Source organism: Antennarius striatus, chromosome 9 (genome assembly GCF_040054535.1).
Source record: "Antennarius striatus isolate MH-2024 chromosome 9, ASM4005453v1, whole genome shotgun sequence".
Lineage (NCBI taxonomy): Eukaryota > Metazoa > Chordata > Actinopteri > Lophiiformes > Antennariidae > Antennarius > Antennarius striatus.
In genome coordinates, this window is record NC_090784.1 from 16,168,045 (window position 1) to 16,190,945 (window position 22,901).

The 22,901-nt window shown below is 43.7% G+C and overlaps 1 protein-coding gene across 1 annotated transcript; it reads left to right on the forward strand.

Moving 5' to 3' along the window:
* The first annotated feature begins 1,327 nt into the window (after positions 1 to 1,327).
* LOC137601619 (potassium/sodium hyperpolarization-activated cyclic nucleotide-gated channel 2) lies at positions 1,328 to 14,043 on the forward strand. The gene is made up of 11 exons (XM_068323896.1): positions 1,328 to 1,456; positions 1,591 to 2,342; positions 7,209 to 7,415; positions 7,661 to 7,874; positions 8,078 to 8,239; positions 9,131 to 9,349; positions 10,244 to 10,390; positions 10,492 to 10,732; positions 10,894 to 11,058; positions 11,244 to 13,407; positions 13,549 to 14,043. The coding sequence occupies exons 2-11, from the start codon at positions 1,678 to 1,680 to the stop codon at positions 13,712 to 13,714; spliced, it is 4,350 nt and encodes a 1,449-aa protein (XP_068179997.1). The 5' UTR covers positions 1,328 to 1,456; positions 1,591 to 1,677; the 3' UTR covers positions 13,715 to 14,043.
* The last annotated feature ends 8,858 nt before the right edge of the window (positions 14,044 to 22,901 follow it).

A 22,901-nucleotide genomic window follows, 5' to 3' on the forward strand; every position in this document is an offset into this window, starting at 1 on the left:
TCCAAACACAGAGTCCCGAAGATTTATCTGGAATGTATTTTGATTTTAACTCGTTTGTTTTTTTTTCTCTCCCGGAATTTCTATAAATTAATCCACAATTTCTTTTACTTTTTGCCTGCTGACATTTTACTGTATTTATGCTTAAACTTCACACCGAGCCTAGAATTTAAATAAGCTTTAGCCGTCACTGCCTCCATCGTGCGCTCTCTCCATCTTGATTGGTGAGCGTGGGTGACGCGCGACCTTTACCTGCAAGGGATGCGTACGTCTTGCGGCTACAGGACAGGCGGCCTTGAGGGACGAATGATGGCTATGGGATGCCATGGCAACAGGACGATTAGAGCCGGTTCTTTACGTGCGCATCTATTTATTTATTCATTAAACATTCGGTTTGCAAGCGCTGCGTGCCACCGTGGACGTGCCGACCCGACCTCTGCGCGTCGAGACGGACCGAGAAGTGAATGTCGTCTTCAGACTGGACTCAGCCCGTCATCGAAAGGCCACCGCTAAAGCGCTCAACAAGTTGTTTTTAAAGGAGGTTTATTAATCCATCCGAGCGCAGCCCCGGAGCAGCTATTTCATTATAGAGCCTCCTCATGTCCCCTCTGATGCCACGCGTGGTAGAGGACGCCGCCGTCTCCCTCTAGTCTGGACGCAATGTCAATGAAAGTCTGCAGAAGTGGGAATGGATGGCAGAGACTTGTGAAGACTGAGCTGATTTCGGGCGTCAGATTGTGAACACCTGACCAACTTAATTCTGGCATCTGCCTCAAAACATAGCGATGTTGTGAGGTTCTCTGATGAGTGTTTTTCCGCTTGGATATTGACAATGACAAGGTGTTCCCTGTCTGAGGAGACATGGGGTAGATTTGTGGCTTGTTTCCGCCGTTTTGTGCGTCCCTGTTGGTCTGGTTTTTCCGTATGCGTGTTTCTGGTGCGTGTCAGAATGAATCAGTGCGCCTCGGAGTGGGAGCGCTCGTCTGTGCACATTACGTGCGTCTCTTCTGTGCATTAACAACCCATCCCTCCTGACAGAGGATCAAGTGTCCTTGTCATTCATCCGCGAATGCCACTTTACCGATCTAACCATCTCTTACATAATGACACCGTTATATAGATAATATATTGGCAATTCGGGTGATCGACCCTGGGACAAGACACACCTACGCAGACAGGACACCGCGACCAATGAGGAACAAGCTGCGTTATCTTCAAAAGACCGGGAATCCGGTGCCAATATGACCGGTGTCGGAGCGTTGAGGGCGGCCGTGGAGAGGAGAGGGAGGGCCCCTGGGGGAGAGCAACGTCTCAAGGACAAGGAAGGGAGAGAGACAAAGAAACATCTCTGAGGACAAACGAGACTCTTGAAGAAAGGAGGAAAAGTGCGGCTGCTGGCGTGAGACTGACAGGATGAAGGATTTCATGTCTGGATGGGTTTTTTTCCAAGGGCACTGAGGTAAGCATGGCCACATCGGCGGTGAGAGGGTGGAGGCGTGAGCTGGTGGCCACCGGGGAATGACTGACGATACACGGACAGGTTCTACCTTTAACATTCAGACTGACATTCACAATCTCTTTTATGTAATCTAGACAGGTCGGCTACACTAGAGTTTTCCCTCAAGAGGTGGGAGTTACAGGTTCCTTCACTCCCCCCTCCCTCACCCTCCTTGAGTTGGGATGGATGGGGTGGCTGGGGGTGTGGCTACCCCCAGTAGCGGGGGTTCTGGGGGTGACAGTCTTCCCAGGCTAAACGGAGGGGACACCAAACGGCGCAGTAAGGGCAGTCTGCCCTCCCCAGGCTACAGGCTGTCCCAGGCTTCCCTAGAAGGGGAGAGGGGCTCCTACGGGGCCGACAGCAGTTCCTCAGGTGGACGTGGCCGTCGTACCTCTATCATGAGCTCCAACACCAGAGACGGCCTTCCGTTTCGCCCTGCAGGCACCCCAACCACACCTGTGCCCCTGCCGCCTCCTCCGCCACGCTCAGTGGGCTTTGCCTCATCCCGGGCAGCCCTGGCCTCCACCTCCTCCACCGGGACGGGGGTGATGGTGGTGGCCACAGGACTGGAGACCACAACGACCACGGCGTGTAACACCACTGCAGCAGGGACCCCCGAAATGGTGGGTCAGACTGGATTGGCTGGGTTTGGCATGGGTCTGGATGGGGAGGACTACAGCAACTCCAACCAGAGCACCTTCATCCAGAGACAGTTTGGGGCCATGCTTCAGCCGGGGGTCAACAAGTTCAGCCTGCGCATGTTTGGATCCCACAAAGCTGTGGCCATGGAGCAGGAAAGACTGAAATCAGCAGGGGCGTGGATCATACACCCCTACAGTGACTTCAGGTACGCACACACGCACACACACACACACACAAAGACACGGAGTCTGTGGTTACTCTGATGATGGCCTGCAAAGAAAATGCCACTTGTAGAACATAAAAGGCTACCAATTGTTCCATTTGTTTGATCAAAGCATTTGGAATTACACTCACTTAAATGATCATAGTTACAGTAAATGAAATGATGCATACTTGAAGAGAGAGAGAGAGGCGAGGTGGAAGACAAACAGATACAACCACTTCAGTTGTTAACAGGGAGACGTGTAGGAGGTTAAAAATATATTGTGAGGGACACAACAGATGTGAGCAGGAAGTGATGTGAGGGTGAGAGGAGATGCAATGATGCAACAGGAATCAGGAAACAGGGTGTTGGAGAAAAATGATGCAAGACAGGTTAAAATACAACATGATCAAAAGGTGACAAGATGTTCTGAAAAGACACCAGGCAGCAATGATAGCTTTTGAAAGAATCATGAAAGAATAGATATTTTTCAGAGGAAATAGTTCCACGTTTAGATGAAGGTAGAGGTGAAGAGATGATAATTAGGAGAGGAAAAATCAACCAAGAGGTGTCCTGAGAATAGAAAGAGATGCTTTCCATGTCAATTAGCTGAGGTGTGAATTGTTTTCGGTGTGAACAGGATATGAACTCAGTGCAGCGCCCCCTGCTGGTGACTACAGGGAACCATCTGTCTTCTAGAACAATTAGAATCAGCAGGCAGAAGGGAAAACGATTATAGAAGCTGTTCTACCAGTGAAAGTGTTAACCACGTCAGACATTCTTATGGTAACACATTTTTGGGGGCTTCTTGAGTGCAGGAACAAAACTTGATCAAGGTCCGGTAGCATCACTATAAAAAATCACATCCCAAAACAATGCACAATTACTTACTTGAAATATGTGAAATTACATATGACTGCAGTGTCCAGCATATTTGGACATGCTGGTTTTTATAAGACTTTGAATGACTAGGTGCTTAAAATATGCAGGTAGACACCAGAAGGAGGGACAGCACTCGTCTCCAGACAGACTGCAGCAACAATGGATGTCTTGATCCCCAAGGCTCCTGGCCCACTTCTGTCTCATAAGCCACTAACACAAAACACACACAGACACACACACTTGCACATGCACACTGAGTCGTTATGGATTTTCTGTCAATTTGGTGATCAGTCACAAACACAACTTGAAGACACCCAGGGAAAGATGTCAGTTAGGGATGGAGGGACGGTTATATGAAAGGGTGTGGTTGATTGATGGTCCACTGACGCTCAGTCCCTCCTCTGCTCTATTGATAGTCCTGGAAGATGCCTGTGATGATAATTATCCTAATTATCCTGTCAGAGCTTTACATTTTAATTTTAATTCTTAAATTATGCACGTTGAGTGTGCATTATGCATAATTCAGTCATCTAACTCTTCAGTTAAGTACCTGTAGACATGTGTGGCATCTGAAGCGAACCTTTGTGAGGCTGGAGCAGGAGAAGAAAAGGAGAGAAACATTATTAAATAATGCCTTTATGCTTTTTTTGTTACTACATTGACCTTGAGCACAAACCCTGGCATGTATGTTTTAGCATGTCCAGGAAAATATATGCATGCTTGTGCACTCTCACACCCTTTGCCTCATTATGAAAATATGCTGCTGCACCTATAAGAATTCATAACGAGGAGCAGAAGAGGTGAAAATCCTTCATACCCTGGAAACGGATGGGGGGGTGGGTGAACCAGTAATGCAGGTGGTTTGGCTGTGAGCACATACGAGTCATGTTGGAACAGAGTTGGTAGCCTAGCACATATAGTAACAAATTATTATTTATTATATAATAGCCGGGTGTTGTGCTTATTTGTGTGTACGTCTGGCAGGATGATGGGTGGAAACTTGTTCAGAACTGACATCTGGCCAGCCATGAGCAGGGAACCAATCAGATGCTGCTCAGGAGACACTTGGCCTCAATTACAGTAGAATTAGTGCTTGGTTTGACAACAGCTGAGCAGGTAGATGCAGGTCAGTTCTCCTCTAGCACCTGTTCATGTTCAGAATGGCATACTGATGAGACTGGAGAGCAGCTTTGATTGCATTTGCAATTCCTATTTGTGTGTTTTATATAGACTCGCTCTCCCCATCTCTCTCTTTGCGTGTGTGTTTGTGCACGTGTGTGTGGGTGTGTGTGTACAAACAACCCAGATTTGTGTCAGCCCACACTTGGAAGATGAGAAACCAGGCTTTGACAGGTATTCACCCCATCATCACAAACCCTCACATCAATTTTAGTTTGTGACATCTCTTCTTGTTGGGGGCCATTGTTCCCATTTGTTTGAGCTCAACCCAAATGTCTCATCCCAGTGACTAGAGCAAAATTTAGTGCATGGAGGATGATTAATTTGCGGTGACATGTTCAATGTCATGTATCAGAAAGATAAAACTTTATTGATGCTTTTTGTTTGGGTTACATTAACCCTCTGTTAACTCTGAGCAAGTCTTTGGAGAGGAGATCAAACAGTGCATGTTGTGTGTATATATGTGTGTGTGTGTGTGTGTGTGTGTGTTTGTGTGTGTGTTTACGCACGCACACGTGTAAGTGCACACAGGTAGGAAGAGTGACAACCCAGGTCGGTTTAATTCCCTAAGGATACTGTACTGTGGTATATCTGATGCCTGAGTACTGTAAAATACATGAAGCACACTAAAATGGAAGTATTACCTCATAAATACCTAAAGCATAATAATAATGGTGGTATCTATTAGTAATTTCTCGAGAAATGACATTCTAATCTTATTAACAATCGCTCAGCGCATGAGTGACCGTTGAATTATCAGTTTAATCTGTAAAATGTCAAAATATTGAAGGCAAATTTACTATGTTAGGATAATATCTTTATATTATAAAGAATTTTTCACCGATTAGGACAGTTCACTCTCCATCAGAGCATTAAGTACCAGTGAGCTTTGTGTTGGGTACCATGATGTGATTTACAGAACTGTTCGCTACTACCACAGTTAACAAAGCCTGTCCTCAAGGTCAGGAATAGATCTGCTGCCTCGTCACCACAGCTACAGAATCACTGGGTTTGTGTGGCTGTAAATAATCCCCATACTTTTCCAGTGATTATGAAGTGAGGCATCTGTCAGTATAAGTGATAAATTTAGGGAGAATTATGAAGTATGTGTAGCTGGAGCAGAGTGATGACTCATACTTAGTCTTCATCAGTCTAGCAGTGGCATCACACCATGAGGTTGTGTTACTAAATTAGCGCTCAATAGCAATCGACCACAGAGCTGGGAGTGTACTCTATCACAGAGAGAAGGTGTGTGTGTGCGTGCGCGAGCGTGTGGGTGTGTGTGTGTGTGTGTGTGTGTGTGTGTGTGTGTGTGTGTGTGTGTGTGTGGAGGGAAGAGAGGATGAAGCAAGTCATTGATATGTGTTAAGGTGATGGATAAAGGGATTAGAGGGGAGAAGACATAAAGATGACAAGAATCATCTCCAGATGATTGCAAAGCCTCTTCTGTGGTACTTTAATCACTCTCAGCATCCCAATGATGTGGCTGATTCCACATATTTTTACGACTACATCATCCAGTAAGACCCTCCAGCATGAGATACAGATTGATGAGGCCGTCTGTCTCTGTTTCTCAATTCAATTCCGCTCTCAAATACTCTGCTCAAGAAGTAGAGGAAGCGCTTTATGTTGCATGTGAAACTGTTATGACTTACAGCAAACACAAACACACAACTCACCTGGATCTACTTCTCAATATATAGAATACTTCAACATATGTTTGTGTGTGTAAGGGAATCAATCATAAATGGATTAACTAAGAAACGACAGCGCCGGATGTATGAAAAGAGTCTGGCCTGACAAATGTTTGGACCCCCTATCCTATATCCTTGAAGGGCCAGTCTATGGAGTCCTGGAGAATAAAAAAGTAAATATAAAATTTAAAAAATAAATAAATTAGAAATTAATGAACAAACTCCTAAAAGGAGTTTGACTCATTTTAGTACCAATAGTCAGTATAGCTTTGATTTATTGGGATGAATGTAGATTTTATATTATTGAAGTCATTGATGAATGTTATCTATCAGGTGATATTGATGACAATGTCATATTCAAGAATTCTTTAGTCATATGACAAACTTGATGTTTTCAGTATTTACTGAATAATGGTTATGTTTCCCAGTAAATGTACAAAGAGTTGGAAATGATATAACACATGATGGTGGATTTATCTCACACAAATTAATTTTTATAAATAGTCATAAAATCATTTCTAAGATTTGTTTTCCAATATCTTTCTGGAGCTGTTTCACCACCCGCCCACCCACCAGATGACAGAATGCTAGTGTGGACAAGACCAGGTCCAAAGCCGCAAAAGAGAAATGATCTTGATTAATACCCCATGAGAGCATAAACATTTCTAAAAGGGCTGTGAGCAAATATTTATATTCATGGAGAAATTAAATACAAAAACACCCAGACAAGACATTTTTACACCTCGACAGATTCCAGTTTAACATGCCAAAATATCTGCCATCAGGGTTTAGAGTGTTATTAAATGAAATGTAAAAAGGAATCATGGATTCTCCACTTTTTTTGGATCTATGTTGTCATTTGATGGTTTATTTCATGGCACAATACCAACGCTTCTTTGTAATCTGTGAAGTCATTCATACATGATTTGCCAAAATGGTCAGAATGTTCTGTTTTGCAATAAAGAAAGTAAAAACAAAACTTCCTGTATTTTCCATTCATTTGAGTCCAGCTGTAGTAGCACACATACGAACAAACAAACAAATAAGCTGCTGAAAACACCCCCTTGGTGGAGGTAATAAAACACAGTTAAATAATGTTGTTTCTCTCTATTAGGTTCTACTGGGACCTGTTGATGCTCATGTTGATGATGGGGAACTTAATCATCCTGCCAGTGGGCATCACTTTTTTTAGAGATGAGAACACACCTTCATGGATCATCTTCAACGTGGTGTCAGACACACTCTTCATGGTCGACTTGGTTCTCAACTTCAGGACTGGGATCATTAAGGAAGACAACACAGAGATATTGTTGGACCCCAGGTCAGATAAAGCATTGTGAGCTCATTTATTAGGTCAAAGGCAGCCATTGTGTACAGTATGTACAGCATCTGTTCTGTCCAGCAGTTGGGTAAACTGTATGTGTGAGATGTAAAATACCAATGCAGTATGTCTTCAAATTCAAGTTTTGTTCCTCTTCTTTGATAAAAACTTTTTTCCCCCAATCAAATGTTTGAATCCCTTTTGTAAAGATGGAAAGTCAAATCCCAAATGTCGCTGTTCTTCAGGGCGATCCGCCAGAACTACCTGAAAAGCTGGTTCCTTGTGGACTTTGTGTCATCCATCCCAGTGGACTACATCTTCCTCATGGTGGACAGTCTGGACTCGGAGGTTTATCGGACAGCCAGGGCGTTGCGCATAGTTCGGTTCACAAAGATCTTGAGCCTCCTTCGCCTGCTTCGCCTGTCCAGGCTCATCCGTTACATCCACCAGTGGGAGGAGGTACGAAACAGAGACAGAAGGGGAATAATATTAGGATGAAAAGGGTAGTACAAGATTAAATAAAATGTCAGGTATGACACATAACAAGATTTTTACTCAAGAAATAGGTTTTTAGGGTAGAATCAAAACCCTGCTTCACCAATAAACTATCTGCAGCCACATTTTGTGTTTCTTACTTAGCTTCCTCTTTTCCTCTGGTCCAGATTTTTCATATGACCTATGACCTCGCCAGTGCCATGGTGAGGATAGTGAACCTGATCGGTATGATGCTGTTGTTGTGCCACTGGGATGGATGTCTCCAGTTCCTAGTCCCAATGCTGCAGGACTTCCCTGCTGACTGCTGGGTTTCCAAGAACCTGATGGTGGTGAGTCTGTGATGAGCAGTTTTTTGTTTGAGTTTTATTGTACAGAGAAAAAAAATAGGCAAAAACTTTCAGTTTGCCTTGAATGAAACACACAAAGCACTGTCGCAGCATGTTTGAACAGTGTTCACAATAGTTTTGTCAGAATATTGTAGGCAGGGATTCAGAAAGGCCTGCTTTTGGTTATCTGTGTGTGCACAGAGAGAGGGTGCACATGGCTCCCTCCTTATCTGTGTTAATTGGCTCATGCAGCGACACGTTCAGCTGAAATAAAATTGACTCTCATCATTATAAAAATAAAAAGATTTTCCAATTAAAAGCAGAGATCAGGTGGAGGTGTGAAAGCACACGTCGCCCGAAGGCCTGGGGACCTGCTAGAGATTTTGTCATGGGCATACAGGAACACAGACGTTGGATGCAGATGAATGCACACGGATACACAACTGTATGAATAGCTGAATCATGCCTCAGCAGTTGCCTGGGTGACTGTTGCTAAGCAGACTGATGCTGGGATATTCCCCAGAGAAAGTCCCCTCATCCACTGGACCATTAACATCTTAGTATAATTGGTCTCACACACATCCCAAAACAAGACGGCACTCACACAAACAGAGGCAGATCTTTCTATTTGTAGTCTTTAGGATGTTTATTTTAAAGTGCATGATGGCAAGCCTTTTATTGTGTTTGTGAAGATTCTAGTCACTCTATTTTGAATCAGAGTAGATTTTGCCTGTTATATTGCCCTGTTGTTACCTCTTGTGATCTCAGCTGCATTAAATCAAAAGGACAAGAGCTGACTGAAATCAGGACAGTTCAATATTGTAAATTAACATTTCTTTTACTCCTCCCTCTCTCCACCCTCTGCCATCCTCTCCGTCTGTGTCCCGCTCACAGAATGACACATGGGGTGTGCAGTACTCCTATGCTCTGTTCAAAGCTATGAGCCACATGTTGTGTATTGGCTACGGAGCCCAGGCTCCAGAAGGGATGACTGATGTGTGGCTCACCATGCTCAGTATGATTGTAGGTGCCACCTGCTACGCCATGTTCATCGGCCACGCCACCGCGCTCATCCAGTCGCTGGACTCGTCACGACGACAGTACCAGGAAAAGGTGAAACCTGACACTCCTTCACTTTGCATCCATCCCATTTCTGTCATCATTTTCATTAGAAATGAAGATGTCATCATTTTCATTAGAAATGAAGAAGCAAATTTTTTTTGTACATCACACCTTCCCAACACCCAAAGATACTAAACCTGTATTGTATTGCATTGTATTGTATTGTAGGACGTGAAACCTGTAAAGAGATAGCAGCATTCTCTCGGTATAGATGTGACCTAATGTAAGATCAATCAGTCCGTCAGTCAATCAATCAATCAATCATTGTTATGGATCACTTTCCTGTATTCACATCAGTGTGATGACACTACAGTGGTGTTTGTGGGCCTCGTGTTTACCTCTGATCAAAGATAGATTTGGCCTATATGCCTCTGATTACAGTATAATTATATTGTGTATGTGAAACCATGACATGTGACATCTGTCTTAAATTAAATCATTTAAAAAGATTAGAGTTAACTGATTAGAATTTTTAAAAAATTCCTCGTGTTTTGATATTTTTTTGTCTTGACCACTCCCATTAATTTGTTGTTGTCAGATCTGTAAGAAATATTCAAATGAATGTTCTGTTGGGAAAACCATCCCAACCGATTGACAGCTTACTGATCCAAAATCATTCCCTATTTACTATAGTATACATACTTGAGTTAATGTCCAGTGTAAGGAACGTTCATACATGTAGTGGTTACCTCCCAAAAAATTGTAGTGAGTGCAGTGTAGTGGTCACAGTGATATATAAAATACTTGTGGCTCCATAAGGGAGCATGTGTTATGGTGCATGTGTCTAAAATCTTAATTTACTGTTTTTTTCTTTTTATTTATATGTACGTGCTGTGTCATTGTTTACAGTTTGCTGACATCATCATATGCACGTTTCCATTACAGTACAAGCAAGTGGAGCAGTACATGTCCTTCCATAAACTTCCTGCAGATGTCAGACAAAAGATCCACGAGTACTATGAGCACCGCTTCCAGGGGAAAATGTTTGATGAAGAGAACATTCTGGGAGAACTCAGTGAGCCTCTCAAAGAGGTAATTCTCCAATATTTATTACCCTACATTCACATCCTGCATGAGTTTTGTCTTCCATTCTTCTTCCCTTTTAACTTGATCTCTACTTTTGTCTTGCCTAGGAGATTGTCAGCTTTAACTGTCGCAGCCTGGTGGCTAACATGCCGCTGTTTGCCAATGCTGATCCCAACTTTGTGACTGCCGTGCTTACCAAGCTCCGCTTTGAAGTGTTTCAGCCCTCAGACTTCATCATCCGCGAAGGCACCGTTGGACGGAAGATGTACTTCATCCAACATGGACGTGTTAGTGTGCTGACACGTGGCAACAAGGAAACCAAGCTCAGTGATGGGTCCTACTTTGGAGGTGAGAACATTCAGAGTGGTCTACATCGTCTACCATGTGTGGGAAGATATCACTGAGGAAGGTTTTACTCTAGATGTTTTATAGCTTTAAGTAATTGGACAGCCTCTCTTGTTCTTAATCCATTATTTGACTTCTTCTGTTGTTTTTTCTTCTACTCGCAGAAATCTGTTTGTTGACTCGTGGACGGAGGACAGCCAGCGTCCGTGCAGATACATATTGCCGTCTGTACTCTCTCAGTGTGGACAGCTTTAATGAAGTGCTGGAGGAACACCCGATGATGCGGCGTGCATTCGAAACAGTTGCTGTTGACCGACTGGATCGTATCGGTATGTTGTCAACTCGTTTCTTGTGATTCATTCTTCTATCACCATCTCATCCCTGCAGTGGCTTGTGTACGGCTTTTAATTCTACGGCGACCGTCCTATATATTTCCAGCTGTCCAGTAATATCCAAAACTAACTCTTTCACAGGTCAACACTGTTGTTTTTTCTCTACTCTTGCTCCTCTACAGGAAGAAAAAACTCCATGCTCCTGCGGAAGTCATCTCAGGGTGGTTCTCTAGGGGGCAGTATGGGTCGTGGTGGAGGCCGTGGTGGAGGGGGTCCAGGAGGTGGAGGAGGAGGCCTTACAGCAGGCAGTCTGGGTTCCTGCGACAGCATGCTGGTGCAGCAGATTGTAAAGCATGACAGTATGCCAGCCATGCAGGACGCCATTGCGGCTGCTGCTGCAGGAAGAGGCGGCGTCATAAGTGGAAGTGGCACAGTGTCTCCTCGTCCACGCCCTGTCATCTGGGCCCCGCTTGTCCAGGCTCCTCTGCAGACAGCGGCTGCAACCAGCAACGTAGCCATCGCCCTCCTGCACCAACAGCAGCAGCAGCAGCAGCAGCTTCAGCAGCTGCAGCAGCAACATGCCCTCGGAGGTGCTTTCTTCCTGCCTTCTCCGCTGATCTCTCCCTCTCCTTCCTCCTCATTTCCTCTGTCTCCTCCTCGCGCTGCTGTCTTGCAACCTCTCCGCCCCTCTGTGAGCTCTCTCATCGGGATGATGGCCATGGGAGGATTAGGCGGTTTGCCTCCCAGAGGGGGATTTCCTACCTCACCCTCGACCATGGGCCCTCCTGGTGGGGTGACTTCACCTCCTATCTCTAAGACTCCACCCACACAAGCCTCCTCGGTCCCAACGTCTGTCCAACAGGGGAGAACTCTTCATTATAGCCTCCGCCTCCAACCCGATCACCCCTCGGTGATGACTGGCTCACTTGGAACCCCAACAGCTGGAGGGCCGCCAATTCCGCCCCTCCATAAAGTACCTCTCCATAACCCCCCTGCTACATCTGGTGCCCCAGCAGATGGAAACCCTTCAGCCGTCGGTCATCAGGGAGCAAAAGAAGCTCTATTACGTCATGGAGGAAACACTTCACAGGGTCTGCCGGCGCTGGGCAGGCTGACCCAGGAGGCCAGGCTTCTGTCAGCTTCACAGCCCACTCTGCCGCATCGCTCGTGGGCCGGAGTCCAGCCTCACCCACCTCTCCATCGGAAGGCCTCAGGTGGTAATCTGTTGGCGGCTCCTTTCCTGGCAGGGCAGCTGGCCAGGGGGGGTAGCGCTGGCATGCTGGTCTCTAATGTACCGGTTCAGCCTGTGACAAATGTAATGTTTAATGCACAAGCACAGGCGACAATCCCTATCCAGCCCACAGCCACATACACACAACCTGCCCTTCACACTGCCTCCATACCCACACCTGCAGCTGCACACACACCTTCTGTGGGTTCTTTTCCATCATCATCTCCTCCAAAGCAGACTATGTCCTCTTCGGCCAGCCATTCACCTGCACCTGCCACCTCGTCTCCTACACCCATCCTCTCCCAGCCATCTCGTCCCAAACCAACACCAATGACGCTTTCTTACTCCTCCTCTCCACCTCTACCTAGCTCCACTCCTCCTTTGGGAGGAGTACACCCACTGTCGGTCTCAACAACTCCTCGTCCTAAACCAATTCCTACACCCTCACCCCACTCTTCCTCTCCCTCTCCGTCTCCCTGTTCTACACCTCCTCCATCTTCTGCCTCTACCCCTGTTCCACTACCCCAAACGCATGGGCCCAAGTCATCCCTCACATCCTCTTCTCCCCCTTCCTCTTCAATCAACTCTTCTCTGCCACATCCCCAGAGCCCTCGAACAAAGGCATCCTGCACACCTCCTTCAGCTTCTCCATTGTCTGGTCCCAGCCCTTGTCCAACCACAATTCCTTCTCCAATCCTGACTCCCACTCAGACTTCCCGCACCCGTATGTCTACACCTTCCCAAACTCTCGCATTCGCACCCTCTGCTCCTACTCACACCCTTAGCTCTTTACCTTCCCCCTCTCCAAACCCGGTCGCATTTGAGCCCTCCCAAAGTAAATCCCAAAGTGCTTGTCCCCAGCCTTCTGTTTCCAGCTCAGCTAGAGGCCCAGCCTCAAGCCAGATCTCAAAACAGGCCTCATCATTAAATACAACTCAAACTGCATCTCCTTCCCTAGCATCAGCTAGCACCAGCTCCATGACTAAAGTCACTTTCTCAGTTCATCCTATAAAGCAAACCTCTCCTGTTATGATGCCAAGTCCTGTGTCTGTCTCTGGTCTTTCCAACAAATCAGACCCAGCAACAACACCATCCTCAACAACCTTATGCCCAAAGTCAAACTCCTCTAACTCCAGCTCTCTTTCTACCACCTCCATCCCCATCACCACCTCTCCCACTATTCAATCTTCCTCTGCTCAACCCCAAAAACAAATACCAACTACCACAACTGCCCCTACCCATTCCTCAAAATTCAGTACTCCACCATCTCCTTCCCAGACCTGTCAATCATCCACCCAGTCAGCCCATTCAGCTCTACCTGCCAACACCACCTCCCCTAAAGTTGGGGAAAAGGAGCCTCAGCAGGCTCTTGCCAGAAAAGACTCAGAGGGATTAAGGCACAAACTCCCTGCCAACATGTAAGAAAGCAGAGGGAGAAAATCACATTGAATGTTTGACTTGAGTCGTGGTGGCTGCTGCTGATAACCAAGATAAACAATATGTGTAAGAGGCCGCAGCAGACGGGTACATTTTGTTTGCATTCATTCTAGGATGTGATTGTCTTAGAACATCAGGTGTTCATGTGACTCTCACCAAAGCCATTGATCAAAGAGATAGGCTTCATGGATCTGTCTAACATTGGTTGGTGCAGACCATGGGGGAGTCTTAAATCAAAATGTATACGTACATACATATCTGTGTTAGTGATTATTGGAACAAGATGGGGAGCTGCAGTGGAAACAGTGCAAAGAATGAAGCAATCAATGAGGTTCAGATAAAAAGCAGTACACATGGAAAGTCTCCATTTCTAATGGAAACAGCAATACATGTGAAACATTCCAACTGTCAAATCATGACAATAATAATAAATGTGAGATAAGGATCTTTCGACGGGTTTCCAGCTCCAACTTCTTCTTTCCTCTCATTTTGCACCAAAGTGTAATATTTTCTCATCAGAATAGTAACAATAATAATTGATAATAATAATCATGAAAGTATAGAATTTAAAATCACTGTAAAGTCAATACTCATATGAATTTGAATAATTAGGAGCAGTCCACTGGTAGTTTTGTTGTTCCAGATGTGTGGTGTTTAGTTTTTATCAATTACAACATTTCTAAACTTACATGTTCACTCAGACAACTTCTAGAAATTGTATTTTTTGTGTGAAACACTTCCTGTGCTGGCTTCCTTTACTTTGTTCCGTGCAGATCCCATTACAGTATTTTCCGCACTATAAGGCGCACCTAAAAGCCTATAATTTTCTCATAATCCCGTGGTGCGGTTTATAATCCGATGCGCCTTATATATGGATTCATATTAATATTAGTATTGGTTAAAAACAAGTTCGCTGAAAAAAAGCCGGCAGTCTGGCCGGCAGTCATGCCGCACTCCGCCACCAGGGGCACCCTCACAAGGTATTCGGGCCTACGCCCCCTAACAACGGTAGTCAAGGGGCGTCGCCGAAGATGCGGCTCTCACTGACCTGCTGGTCCGACAGCAGAGCAGTCTGCGGAGAGCACCTGTGACTGGCTGCGGTAACATAGCAAAGCATAAGGAACTTTCAACAATCCCATTAATAAAGTTTGACTGACTGACTGACCTCAGTATTTCCCAACCACTGTGGCGCCGGAAATAACCCACTTTAAAGTTAATTGGTCTAAAAAATGCCATTGTGCTGGAATCTAGTGACGGTCCATTCTGTTAGTCTGTTGCGGATTCACCGTCCACACGACAACGCAGACCCAGTATTTTTTTTTAAATCCACCTTGGCCAGCGTTTTCAAACAGTTGAGTTTTCGTTCCGGATATCTGCGTTGTCGTGTGGACGGAAGGCGTAAACGCAACAGAAAAGTTGCGTTTTCAAAAAGTTCTGGCATCGTGTGGACGGGGCCTCAGAATGGCTTCATTGAAATGCTTATTAAAGGTACTCACAGTCATGTGTGTTCTAGCTAGTGGACGGACAGCGCAACTAAGGCCACTAGTTTTTAAAATCTGTTTCAATTGTTTTTATTATATGCGCCTTATAATCCGGTGCGCCTAATATATGGAATAAATTATGAAATAAACAATTCATTAAAGGTGCACCTTATAATTCAGTGCGCCTTATATTGCAGAAAATACTGTATTGTAAATACGTGCCTCTCTGCGGGTTTGTTGTGTGCTTCTTCACTACTGGTCTTTCATCTCCTGTCTGTCTCGTTGCCTTTCATCTGATTTCACAGCTTTGGTTGCTGTGAAAACTGTTTCTTTGACGCTCACAGACTCTCTCCCTTTCTGTCGGTTTGGCCGACACTTTTCTCTTTGCTGCCCTCGGCCTCATGTTCAGTTTGCGCCTCCTTCTGTTGCTCTATGACACTGTTTCAGTGCCATTTCCAGTGATGTTTGATGTTTTCTGTGGGTAGCAACAAGGCAATTCTGTCTTAACCCCTGATACCATGTTGCCTAGACTATATATTACAGGACCAAATGTTTTATTTTTTATTTATCACAACTTTAGATTTTGAACAGAATAAAATGATGGCGTTAGAATGATGATCTTAAGTGTGATGTTGAAATTGGTGAGGATAATTTTTAATGAGGATGATGCCAATGGTTTCCTTGACAACAGTGATGGTATGATCATAAAGATGTTGGTGTATATCTGGATGTAAGAATAAAGTGAATATTTAGATATCAGCTTTTGAGTGTGTTGAGGCATGGATGAGTCACACGTTTGCATTTCTGCTTTAGGTTTATTTATGTCAATATTTAAATTATCATTACCTTAACTGCGAGATATATAATGTAATGTGAATGTAGAAATTTTAATTCAGATTTGAATGGTCATTACAGAAATTTGTATATAGTGAAATGTGAATGAAGAATTTTTAATTCAGACTTGAATGGTGATTACTTAACTTTGTAAATGTTACATTTACAGAGCAGAACTATGATTGAGATATTTAAATGTGGTTGCCTTTGGTTTCAACAATGTAATGAACATTTAGCTGCATCTTTATTCTTCTACTTCACTATATTGAGGGAAATATTATGGCTCACGTCTTCCAAGCTGGTATCCATACCTACGCACTCCAAAGACACCATAATAGCCACTAAACAAGCTCTTGCTGTAAAGAAAATTAAGGGGTTGGTTAACTGTAATTACTGGGGAAAAGAATATATGTTCTCAACTTATGGTATCTCCAGTGGTGTCAACAAAATGTCAACAAGATGACTTTTTCTGGAAAATATAGTTCAAATGAAAGGCTTTTTATACAGTATCGTCAACCTCCTGGTTCCATCCCCATGACTGCTGCTGCTCGCAGATTTCCAACCCTAATCCCGTACCTCTCAGCAGAGGGCAGAAACGCTCTCATCCAAGGTTAAACTCGTGAATTTGGAAACACTTTTGTTCTGTTGTTCTTGAGTGAAACCAATTGAATGTGTGCTTTCATAAGAGCAAATTACAGTCTCACTTATAACCTTGCCTCTGACTTTAGGACTTTAGAGAGTAATTACATACACTTTCTGTTAAAATCAAGTTGATGAGTGACGTCATATAAATTTATCGAAAAAATAAGAAAAAAATATAAACCCGCCCCTTCCTGTGTATATACCGCCACTTCCGTGAATGTCCCTTCCTTTCGGTGAATGTCCCTCCCTTCCGACGATCATATCATGAAAAAAAATATCAGTCAGTGTATGTAAAACTATGAGTTAGAAGTGGCGTGATCCAGTTCTTAATGAAGTATAATGAGAAACCCATGGTGGTATAGCATGCGTGACACTGAATGCCCCTATTCAGTGGGGCTGACCCACCGCCGTTCTTGTTGAAGTTCAATGAGGAAGCTGTGTTTGTAAGTGTTATTACATTAACCGATGGACACTTGGCCTAGTTATAAGGAGGCCCATTTCCACTGACTGTCCTTAAAAAACTGAGAATAATAAGCTATAATGAGAAACGCATGAGTATGTGTATGTTGACACAAAAACACCTGTGGTGTTTCATTTGGGGATCTCATGGGAGAGGTGGTCTAGATTTGTCTGCAGAGGGGTCTTTGACAGAAGATAAGAAGCTGTGCATCAGAGACTTTTCCACACCCGGTTGATGTCCAAGGGAGATTTCTGTGACATGGGGAGTTGTATGTGAGTTTATCTTTAATTATAATGCAAATGGTTGTAATATTGAATAACGTATTGACATGGTATTAACATTGCTTTTTAGTTGCACGATAGAACGGGGGTGACAGGGAAAAACAGTTTACGCGGGGATAGACTTTACATGGATCAGACCAAAGTAATTTTTAACATAATAATTTTTACATCCCGCTTCAAAGCGGTGATGTATTGTAACTGTCAGTGTTCGTGTGTGCGTTTGTTCATTTGTCCGTTCGTTCGTCCGTTCGTATGTCCACCAAATATATTTGCAACCGTTGCAGATAGAAGGATAAAACAAAAAGCGCATTACTCAGGCAGCAAAGGGATTGAAAATGAGATGGTGACCTTGACCTTGAGAAAAGTAGGTCAAATTCAACTTTTGTACACTCAGGAACCGGATAAGATAAAAAGACGAAGAAGGCCAGTGTGAGTAAAAACATAGCTCAAAGCTAATGCTTTGATCTACCTACGCACTAGCTTTGATCTATGGTCCCTAACCTGAAAGGTCAAAGCTATGCACTTATGCACTTACCCCGACCTACCCTGGAAGTAGGTCAGGTTAAGTCGCGGGATGTTGCAGTCTTTGACTGCCTTGGTTCTTGTTTCGAATTATTTTTTGATTTCTAATAGGAAAATTACAACTAGCTTGCATGTGTGGGTACAATGAGCAGAAGTCAGAATATGAAATTTTTTCAAGTTCTGTCAACTTGATTTTGACAGAAAATATATCTAATTACTCTCTGACTTTCCTTCCCTCACACATATTTATTTTAGCTCTCCTCTCTTATTAAGGTCTGAGTGAAGAGAATAGATTTCACCACATTAGGTGGAAAGGCATTAACATATTGGATTTACACATTTCTTATTTGCCGCACAGTGTCTCAATAATACATGTTATATCTGGCATCACACCATGAATCTTACACAAAGGACATTAGCCCACTCTTGTTTTGGGTTCACGGTTATTTTTCTCTCAATGGAAGCAAGAACGGAGACTATGTACTGCAAATGGCATATACGTGTGAAGTTATGTATATTTGTTTAATGTATTATTATTAGTATAACTATTATTATTGTTATGCAATCTAGAATATTTCTGTGGTAAAGATATCATTGCTGTAGACCAGTGTTCCCTCTAAACTGCGCGCTTGCGCAATTGCGCACTGTTCGCACAGTCAGCGCACAAGAAATTCTATGCTGCGCATAAAATAAAATTCGATATGAACGTATTGTGATATCCCGAGTGTTGTTACTGTTGTGTGTTGCTGCCCTGAGTTGTTCTGCTTGTGTGTGAGTTGTGCATGAGTTCGCCAGACTTGAGGGAGGGACGTGTGAGTGTGTAAGGTGAGTCCTGAGCGGGAGTTGAGAGGAGTTTTGGACGCCGCTCGCCGAAAGAAGTCCGTGGTACTTATCCTTGTCCATATTACACGACACCGGGAGTGTCACAGTATTAAATACAGTAATATCTGATATTAGATCCAATGTAACCTTATTAATTACAAAAACATTATTGTTTTCTGTACCATACGGTAAGGTTGACTGACGCTACGCACTCCATGATAGTACAGACGGTGCTGCTTGTGCGCGCTGCTAAACGCGCCGCGCAGGTTAACTCGTTAATGACTTGAAACGGACGGACAGGGACACATCCACTCACCAAGCCAAAGAAAAGAAGAAATGCTGTTCTTTATAACATGGAATGGGTGTCGGAGAACATGTGCAGATACTAATACAGGACCAAGTTGTGAAACTGGGTGACATTTATTTCTTTTTGAGAAAGTTCAAAGCAAGAAGCAGACCAAGCCATTAACCTGCACAAAGTGTACGACCAAGTGAAAAATAAGTTAAAATTTAAGTCAGATTTGTGCATACTCTAATGACATTAAGATTTTTTAAAATGTTTATCATGAAATGCTACCACTGGATAATTTTGGGTAGTAGAAATGCTAATAAAAAAAGGAGTAATTAGATGTTTTATAGACAAATAGTTAGGCATTTACACTGTATCTCAAGCAACAGTACACGTCATTGTCCAAAATGTGAATGTTTTAATGTGCACAAAATGTGATGTCTGATAGGTGTCTATGTGTCATTTCTTCCACAACTGGACCTCACCCAGGCCAAAGCAGGACCCTCACATGTAACATACTACACATCTCATGAAGAACAAGATTTTTGTCTTTTTCATTTCAAGTGTGTCACGGTTCAGAGTGGCTGTGCTGGTGTGTGGCAGGGAGAGAGGCCAAGCTAGAGGCCAAGCTTGTGGGTGAAGCCTCGGCTCCACGCCTGTTGGTCCTCTCCACACCTGTTACTCATCACAACACCCATTGCTGGTCATCTCGCCTGAATGCAATGGGTTTAATTGTCATGAGGCTTTTTAAGACGGGGTTTTTGCAGAGCCCTTGGCGGGTTCATTTCTCAAGTTTGGTTCCTGGAAGTTTTCCTGATTTTGTGATTCTTGTTGGTTCTGGGGAATTTTTGAGTTTCTTATTAAATCATTTAGAAAAGATTCGCTTTTGGTGTCCTGCATTTGGGTCCATATCCCGCCACACGTGACAAAGTGGGCCAAATCACTTACATTGAAAGTAAACTAATGAAAATTGCTACTGTTTGATTATTTTAACAAGCCATATAACTTGCTATGATCCAAGGTTTTAAACAAATGTGATACTAGTGTGAGGCCGCAGCGCGCACATGTGATTTTGTTCACAGTGGTTCTCAGTGCGCTAAGGTCGTGCGTATGCCCAGACACATGAACAATTAGAACATTGCTGTAGACTCTTACCGCAGTCAGGGCTGCTGGTTGTATAGTGACCACTAGATGGCGCTTCAATAACTTATTTATTCATGAGAGAGCGGAACTGTTTAAATGACGTCAAACATCATTGTGTAGAGATGGCATACCAGCCTGCATTACCAACTGTCTAAAAGGGGGGGGGGGGGGGGTAAACAATACTGGAATAGCTGCTTGTCATTCTTAATGCCACACCCCACCCCCATGTTGCGCAGTAATTTTATTGACGTCTTGTCATTGTCAGCAGTGGAAAAGAATTAAAAAAATAATTTTCAAATAAGGTGGAAAGTGAAACCGTACTGCCAGATTACTTTGTTGTATCTAGCCAACCTGCATTCAGAAAAAACATTCGCATCAGAAATACATTCAAAGTGCTAGAAGGGAGAAAAGTCCTTCTTTGGAAGGGGGCATTTGTGACTCCTATACACAATATATATTTTTATAAAAATGAGTGACAAAAGAAAAACCTTAATAGTATAGATGCACAATGAATTCATACATCCTTCATTACATAGATATATGTCCAATTGGGCTTAGTAATACAAAAATCAGTGACACAATTCTACAGACAATAATGATCTGGACAGTTTTTCTTCCAATATTCTCCAGTGGATGAGACTTCATGGATGGTACCCCAGAAGTCTGGTCCAGGCCTGAATGAGTGTCTTCTAGTGAGGAGGTCCAGTGGTTCTGTTCTTCTTGGATTTCAGGCACCAGTTGTCTCAGATAGAAAACCGTAAATCCCAACCTAGCTTGTTATTAAGGCACAGGCCCACCTACCTAGAGCAAGGGACAGTTACCAGGTTTTTCCACATTAAAGGGCTAATTTTTTAAACCACACTAGTGTTGCACAAAACTTGATGTTATAGAGGAATGATGATTCTCTGCAAAATACTGCCTGGTCTATCTTATTGTAGAAAGAGAAAAGGAAGTTATCTAGTATTTCACAATTCAAAGACTAAATAGTAAAATAAAACAAAAAACATAACAATAATAAATATTGTGAGGCAGCAGAATATTTTACAGCCACCACTAACCCATATGAAGTTTTGGCCTTTGTGTTGGAAACATGTGCTATCACTGGAAACCAGTAACATTTATGGAGCACATGTGCACGTGTAGTTTTACCTGTTTCACTGGTAGCACAACCGCAGAGCAAGCACAGATTTAAGGTTAGGGGGTGGTAATGGGTGGGATGGATGAGCTCACCACAAAATTATATATAGACTTCCTGCACCCTCACTTCTTAACCCACCAACACACTCACTCCTGGCACTTTTGTGCACGAGGATGAGATTCAAAGTTTAAAAAAGCGAGGTGATTCCCATACCCATAACCACTTCAAACAGAACACATACAAGTGTAGAGTTTTATGTTTGCAGTGAAACAAGGCTTCTGTTCTGTGTTTTTCTGTTACAATATATGGAGTTTTGTTCCTCTGGAAAAAAAATGAGTTTTTATTGTAAACCACATCCCACTCAACTAGAGCCTTTATATCCCATCAAAACCAAAGTTGGGAGGGGATCAGAATGGGTTCCATCCATGTCGTTTCATTTGCTGAGCATACCTCAGAAACTTGAATATTGCTTTCACAAAACATTCTACACACAACAACTCAAAGTACTGAAGAGGTGCCTTCTACTGTTTTGGTGTTTTTTTTTAAAACTAGTTATTTTCTTTTTTCATGCGACTTCTAATCTGGTGTCTCATATCTGGGCCAAGTCTCAAATGGTCCTGATCCGACACCCCACTCGATATTTTTTCATCAAAACTAATTTAATAGATTCATATTTAATATTATTTCACAAAAGTTTCCTAGGCTCAACAGAACAAGTACTGAAGAAAATTACTCTGTTTCTATTAGTTGAATTTTTTTAATCATGAAAAATTTAATTTAGACTCATTCTGTGGGTGGCATTGGTTTCCAGGCTGCACCTCAAAAAGCGATCAGTATGTGACTGCAGGAAAACATCTGATCGATTTATTCATTGCATGTTTTAATAGTTTAAAAATAAAACTTGAATACGTTTAATAAGAAGAATAGCATTTACGGGAACAACTTGGTGCGCGTAATACTTAGGGTTCTATTTTTTATTATTATTCTTGACTGAACCCACTTGAATTCTTGCGCTACAATCCCTCACTGCTTCCACAGTGGATGTGGCGCATCGACTGTAAGTTGCGTTAAACACAACGCGCTCCTTTTAATCACCCACCACACACCTGTTCTGTGACATCACCCCCTCAATCCACCCTCCACCCCCTCAACGTGGTCACCTCAGGCTTCAGAAGGAATACCGCTGAGTCATGAGGAAGGGGGGCAGTAAGTCTATTTCAGGGGAAACTGCTCTTGCTAATGAGAGGTAAGTAATAAGCAGATATCCTTCAATCCGCTTTCGCTGCCCGCTGCGCTCTGCCCAACCCACCGATGCAATGCGCGAAGATGCCCAGAGACGGGGGAGGTGGAGGGAGGACGGGGGTGGGGGGGGGGTGGAGGAGGAGGAGGAGCGGGGTCTTCAAACCTGCCCACCTCTCTCCTCCCTCCGACAGACACCGCTGCTGGCCTATCGCGCCAGAGCCGGACCCCCTCCCTCCCTCCGATCGCCCTCCCCCAGCGCCCTGCCCACCCCGGCGGTCTCTTCTCCAGACCTGCCAGAGCCAATCCGCGACTGGGTGT